Source organism: Fonticula alba, assembly GCF_000388065.1.
Source record: "Fonticula alba strain ATCC 38817 unplaced genomic scaffold supercont2.3, whole genome shotgun sequence".
NCBI lineage: Eukaryota > Rotosphaerida > Fonticulaceae > Fonticula > Fonticula alba.
Window position 1 is genome coordinate 2,654,593 of NW_009242973.1, and position 6,453 is coordinate 2,661,045.

Here is a 6,453-nt window from a genome sequence, read left to right on the forward strand (position 1 = left end):
CCCTCCTCGCTGCTGGCACACACAACCAGTCCTGTCATGACCGCCGGATCTTCTTCGACTAGCACCCCCTCGGCCCGCCTGTGCCCGGGCGTTGGTGAGCCCTGTCGCTTCTATGCCGACCCAGTGCGTGGCTACTGCTCCTCTTGCTCGAGGCTTGTGGCCACTTCGGCGCCGGCTGCTGGCGATGCGCCGGCTGCCGTCCCGCCCGAGGTGGCTGTCGCCAGCTCCCCACTGGCCGCGGCCGAAACCCCGGACAGCCCCGCCATTGTCACGGCCACCGACGAGGCCCCTGTGGACGGCGGATCACCGGGTCCCTCCCCGCTCAGCGATGTGACTCCCTCATCGCCGGGCGATGCGGCCGCCCTGGCGACGCCCTCCTCTCCCGAGCCGTGTGAGCGGTCAACGTCGCCGGGTCCGGCTCAGCCGGTCCCCAGCTCCTCCTCCTCGCCGATGCTGACCCCGGCCGGGAGCATCCCGGTCCCCGGGTCGGCGGCTGTTCCTTCACCGGTGCTCAGTGCCTCCCCTTCGCTCGAGGGGTCGGCCTCCTCGCCGGCCGTGGCGGGGGGCTCCTCCTCCCCGCCGAAGTCCGCGGCCTCCGGTTCCGGGCCATCGCGCTGTGCCGTTTGCCGCAAGCGCCTCGGTCTGCTGGGGTTCACCTGCCGGTGTTTGCGCACCCTCTGCGGCAGCCACCGCGCGGCCGATGCCCACCAGTGTGAGATTGACTACCGGGCACGCGCGCGCGCGCACCTCCAGGCCGCCAACCCGGCCGTTGTGGCGACCAAGATCGACAAGATCTAGGTGATCCGCGCCCGATGCGCGCGCGGGTGTGCCTTCCTGGCACGCATCCTGGCTCCGCAATGATTGCTGGTGCTGGTGCTGGTGCTGTCTGCCCCCCCCCCCCCCCGACCCTACCCCTCACCCCCCTCTCCTCCTTCAAGAGGGGAGTGGAGGGCCGCCGGTTGGAGGAGCACACAGGCAAAGATGCCCCTGGGCTTGTTGAACTCACAAGAAGGAAAGAGAGAGAGAGAGACAGAGAGCGCGCGCGCATGCGCCCCCCCCCCCCCGAAAGCGGGAGTGCCTGTGAGAAATGAGGAACATGGGCATGATGCAGGATGACAACGGCGCACAAGGAGGAGGAGTGGTGGAAGGTGGGAGATTAAGATTAACCGCGGGCCCAGTTCAACTGCACTCTCTCCCTCTCTCGGGCGTGCATGTTTGGCTGCCCTCTGCACACCCTTCCCGGTGTCTTTCCCCTTCTCTCCTCCTCCTCCTCCTCCTCCTCCTTCTTCTTCTTCTTTCGTGTGCCCCCCATCCTCTTGCCCATTTCTTCCATGCGTCCTCCTTCTCTCTCTCTCTCTCTCTCCATCTCTCTCTCCTTTCCCTTCTCCCCATGCAGCTCTGCCTTCCTCCTGTGTTCCTCCCCCCTTCCGGTTTTCACACCTTGTCCTTGGAACCCACTCTCCGGGTCTCCCCGCTTGCCGGTGTCATGCGCCTCCTCCTCCCTATCCAATGGGGGAGAGCGCGTGCGCCGCAGGGTGGGCGCGTATGACCTGCCGTCACGAGAGGCAGTGAGCGAGCGAGCGAGCTAGAGAGAGCGAGAGAAACAGCCAGCAAGAGATCCACCACCATGTCAAGACTCGGTGGTCTTCTTCTCGCTTTCTCTCGCTTTTCCTCCTCCCCCCGCCCTCCCCCTTCCCCTTCCCCTTCAGTCACACGCGCCTTCCCCCCTTTTTCGCTCGGCGTGCTCCCCCCTCGCCCCCTCCCCGAGCTTTGTATTTTAATATCCTCCCATCTCTCCTCTTCCATCGTTCCTCCCCTCCCCCCCTCTCCCCTGAGGCACTCGCGTATGCTGCACTTGCTGTGTGTGTGTGTGTGTCTGCGTGCACGTGCCTACTGTGTTGACCTCCTCAGAGCACGCGCCTTCTTTCCCTCGCCTCCAGCACTTGTGAGAGGTGGAGCCTATACATGCAACCATGCCTTCCCTCCCCCCTTCCCCTCTGTCTCTCTTTTTGTTTAAACCCACACAATGCCCGATGGGGCAAATGTTGTCCAGGCTAATACATTAAGAATCCCTCCTTGCCGTGGCCGCTGTTTTCTCCCTTCACCGTTTGCCTCTCCTACCTCCCCTGAAAAGTATTCCGCCGAAGAGAGGGGCGGGAGCGGGGGCGGCGGAGGCGCAAGCACAAGCGCTGGGATGTGGTGAAGACACACAGGGGTGCATGCATTTCAGGGTATTTGATTATTGCTGGTGCCTTCGGGGCCAGGCGAGGCAGATAGAAAGTGGAGAGCACCCGCCAGGGGGGAGTTCATCGGCGCTGTTCCCCTCCCTCCTTCCCTCCCTCCCTCCCTCTCTCTCTCTCTCTCTCTCTCTCTCTCTCTGTCGCGCGCCTTTTCGCCTGTGGTCTACAGATGTAAGTGAGGTCCATGTCTACGATGCGAATGCTCGCTCGCGAGCTTGTTGAGGCCGGGGCCGCGCCGGTGCTGGTTGTTGTTGTTGTTGCTGCGGCTGTTGCTGCTGCGGCTGCTGCCGTTGTTGTTGATGATGTTGAGGCTGCTGCCGTTGTTGTTGATGATGTTGAGGCTGCTGCGGCCGTTGTTGCATGGGCGACGAGCCAGGCTGGAGAGTGGGAGCAGGCATAGAGCCGGGAATCAAGCGGGCATGGCCCGAAGTGGACGTGAGTGCCGCCGGTACACGCGCGGAAGATGCGACCACCCGCGAGCCTGAGCCGCGCGCCGGTGCGGCAGGGGCGCGCACAGATGGCGCGGCCGGACCGTGCACAGATGCGACGGGCGCCTGCCCAGCATGGACTGACACCTTGGCAGGCGGAGACGGCGTGCGAACGGGTCCGCCAGCCGGGGCACGAGTGCTTGTCGGCATGGGCCCCTCGAGGGCATCGAAAAAGTCCTCCTCCTCCTCCGACTCGAGGAGGGCCGCCAGCTCGGCTTCCAAATCAGCCGCCAGCTCGTCATCTGGCCAGGCATCCCCCGGGAGGGCCAACGATTGGGCTGCCTCCTCCCCTCGGAGGGAGAGATCCTGCAGTTGATCGACCAGGTCGTCGGCAGCGGAAAGAGCTCGATCTGCGCCCCCGGGGCCGAGCACCGAGCGAAGGACGGCCGAACTGTCCCGCAGGGCGGCAAAGCTGCTGCCCAAGTCCACAGCTCCCAGGAGTTGCTGCCGGGAATTCAGTACATTCAGCCCGAGAGATCGGCACGCCTCGGCCCGCGAGAGGGCAGCCTGGCGCTGGCGCAGGGCCATACGCGCGGGTTGAAGCTGGCGCGCGCGCGAGCCTGGCCCGGCCAGGGCCCGGCGGGCCTCCTGCTCGAAGCAAGTGGCCAGGGCTTCGTGCACGCTGGCACGCAGGGTCAGCCCGGCGTCCAGATCCTCCAAAATGGCCGCCGCCGTTTGGCTGCTCTGGTGCCGGAGGCGCTCGCGAGTCTCGGCGGTCGGCTGGTGGAGCACCGGCCCGGCATCCGGCGCATCGGGGCTGGCAAGGAAGGTCACCACCACGGCAGTTGTGGTGGGTGTATTGCGAGTGGTGGCGGCGGCCAATTCCAGGGTGACCAAGCCATCCCAGGCCAGCTGCAGCAAGCCCAAATCAAAGTCGAGCCGACGTCCGACGCAGCCCAGCGCCTTGGCGAGGCAGGGGAAAGAGCGAGAAGGAGGAGAAGCAGGCAGGGGGGAGGGGGATCAGTAAATGCGGATGGGGGCCCCTGGCCATCCTTCCCCGGCCCCCAGGGTGCCGGAGGAGGGAGGACGATGAAGGGTGCCTGCCTCTTGCTGGGAGAGGGTGTCTTCATGGACGTACTCGGGCATATCGACAGTATGCCAGTCGCGCGGTCATGGTATGGCCGTCAGCTGCGAGGGCCGCCGGTAGTTGGGATGGATCAATGCCAAAAGCCGGGCGCCCGGCCTGCGACCGGGAAAGCACGGCCCTGGCAGCGGCCATGTCCCCCTGCCCCACATGGTAGGCATACCAATGTGCCTGGCAGATGGCATGGCCAAGGGCTCGGGCCGCCGAACGGCTGACGAGCATTGATCGAACGGGGGCCTTGTGGCCGGTGGTCCGGCCGGCAGCGGCCCGGCCGGCAGCGGCCTTCACGGCATCGTGAGCGCCAATCGGGCTCGACTGGTGGCCGAGCAGCCGGGCGAGAAGGGCCCCGGGCCATTGGAGCAGGGGACTCGACCCCCCGCCTTTGGCATGCTTGTGGTGATGGTCCGCGTCGCGCAGCAGGAAATCGGAGCTGGCCTGCGCCACCTGGAGCAAGTATTCCGGCGGGATGAGCGATCCTTCGGCAACCAGTTCATCCTGGATGCCATCAATGGTCAGTGGACAGGTGCAGCGGGGAGACCATCCCTCCCGCCAGGTGGCCGGTGTGTGTGTGTGTGTGTGTGTGTGTGTGTGTGTGTGTGTGTGTGGAAAAGGCAGCGAGCGCATATCACGAACCAGGACAACAGCCATGCCTAATGGCCGGGCTCCGGCATCGAGAAAGTATGCGGCCAAGGAGTCCGGTGCACCGGGGACCAAAAGTCGGCTGCCGAGGCTCGGAGGAGGGAGCCACAGGCCTCCGGCCGCTGAAAGGCCACCGGGGCCCGGGGCATGTGCCGAGGCCACGCCCCCGGGGCCAGTGGCTTCCGGCTCGCCAGGTGCCACGGCCGATGGCCATAGCCCCGGATCGAGGTCCGCATCGCTGCGAGCCAAGAGCTCGGTGGCCACCTGGGCACATGCGGCCTGGGCGTCCTCACCAAGGGCGCCCTCGAAGCCGGCCTGCAAGAGATCCGGCCGAGTGAGGGAGACCGCACGCCAGAAAGCCGCTCGACGTCCGGGGGCGGGGGTGGACTTGGTTGGGGGCACAGCCGGCCGGAGCAGGCCGTCTGCCGGAGGCGCCTCGGAAAAGACCCCAGCCAGGGCCAGGTGCTGGATGGCGCCCCGCCAAAAGGCCAAGCGACTGTCCCAGCCCTGAATCGGTTGTGTGTGTGTGTGTGTGTGTGTGTGAGCAAAGTGGGTCGCACGAGGGGGAGCCCTTTCGAGGTCATGGGCCAGCACGTACGGTGGGGTTGATGGACCGATCGGCCGGGAACTTGGAATACAGGCCACGCAGACGCTCACGGTCGGTCACATCCCGGGGGTAGACCTCCTTCAGGAGTTGCAAGGCGGTGATGCGTGGCTCCCGTGCTGGGGTCCGGGATGCCGGGCCGCCCAGATCGTCGGGCATCCTCGGATGTGAGCAGTGCCACAGGGGGCGCAGGTGGAGGACAGAGCGCTTGGACGAGGGGAGGCGAAGGACAGGCGGGGCGCAGAAAAAAAAATCGGTGTCGGGGCAAAGGAAAGGGGCTACGGGGGAGGAGAAGAGGAGGGAGGAGGTGGATGCCTACCTGCGCGGCTGTCTGGCTACCCCGGACAAGGGCTCTTCCAGAGCGTCGCCCAATAAACAGAGGCACACCCGCGAGGATGCGGAGCGATCGGCGCACGCCCCCGGCGGTCGTGGGTGTTCCCCCGCCTTCCAGCCCGTGCTGGAAAGTCGATCTTTGCCCCCTGCGGGCAGGCCACGCACGTTGGCGCGCAGGCCTTGTCAGGGTCTTTCGGCCCACCCCGACCCGGCGCCCATCATCCCACATGAGCCCCTCTACGCAGAGGGGCTTGTGTTGTGCGTGTGCCCGTTGCCTGCCCCCCCCCCCCTGGCTTCGGCAGGATGACTACACAAGCGCTTTGGACGATGTCCCTCCTCTCGGTCTCGCAACACGGCCGCGGCACCCCGCGCGCCGTCTCTCTGCCCGCACACCGCTTCCCTGCCCATCCCCCCCCCCCTGCACCCGACTGCCAGCTTCATTGTGGGGGGCAAAAAGGAAATGACTGTCCGAACCAGGACTCGAACCTGGGACATTCTGTGTGTTAGACAGATATGATAACCATCTACATCATTCGGACTGGTAATATGATCGCCTGGCGTGATATATGATCACCCTCACGTGCATGCCTCCGGGCCTCGTCCCACCGGGCCGTGCCAGACGCGGGGCCGGTTTTTTCTCTTCTCCCTCCTGCCTGTTCCCCCTCCTCCGCGGTGGCTGCCTGGTTCATCGTTGCCCCTGGCATGCGAGTGTGTTGACCGACCGGCAGCAAAGCCCCAGACACCGCGGCAAGTCCCGGCGGCTGGGCCAAAGGGCGAGATGGACACCGGAGGCGGCAGCATTCTATTCAAAGGGGTCAAAAGGGAGGAAGGGCAAGGGGGAGCCACCATGTGGCCAGTGCCCGGTCCCAGGGGGTGCGAAGCTCCTGTTCACCGCAAAAGCAGCGGGGGCTGGTCGACTGGTGGACCACAGAGGCCTCTAGGCTTGGCAAGCAGCCAAAGTGGAAGATGTGAAGAGGAGAAGAGGGGGGGGGGGGAGAGAGAGAGGCCGGGGAGACAGCCAAACGGCCCGAGTCCGCGGCGCGGGCGAGGGCCGGCTCGGACGCA

General features: G+C 65.9%; 3 protein-coding genes and 1 non-coding gene across 4 annotated transcripts in view; 1 reads left to right on the top strand and 3 right to left on the bottom strand.

Annotated features, from left to right (window-relative positions):
• Positions 1–36: 36 nt before the first annotated feature.
• Positions 37–798, top strand: H696_02346 (hypothetical protein; the record flags this gene model as incomplete). The annotated part of the gene is made up of 1 exon (XM_009496247.1): positions 37–798. One exon carries the CDS (start codon positions 37–39, stop codon positions 796–798), a length of 762 nt encoding a protein of 253 aa, XP_009494522.1.
• A 1,605-nt stretch (positions 799–2,403) lies between these two features.
• H696_02347 (hypothetical protein) lies at positions 2,404–5,214 on the bottom strand (the record flags this gene model as incomplete). The annotated part of the gene is made up of 5 exons (XM_009496248.1): positions 2,404–2,617; positions 2,814–3,631; positions 3,807–4,307; positions 4,446–4,958; positions 5,050–5,214. 5 exons carry the CDS (start codon positions 5,212–5,214, stop codon positions 2,404–2,406), a joined length of 2,211 nt encoding a protein of 736 aa, XP_009494523.1.
• A 639-nt stretch (positions 5,215–5,853) lies between these two features.
• On the bottom strand, positions 5,854–5,927 carry H696_02348. Its single transcript has one exon. It is a non-coding gene; the product is annotated as a tRNA-Val (tRNA).
• Positions 5,928–6,203: 276 nt separating this feature from the next.
• The window catches only part of H696_02349 (AUR protein kinase), a gene marked incomplete at both ends in the record, with an annotated part of 1,697 nt that continues 1,447 nt past the window's right edge, over positions 6,204–6,453 (bottom strand). Inside the window, one exon of the mRNA XM_009496249.1 lies at positions 6,204–6,305. Coding sequence (XP_009494524.1) covers positions 6,204–6,305 — 102 coding nt within the window. The remainder of the gene's footprint in view (positions 6,306–6,453) is intronic.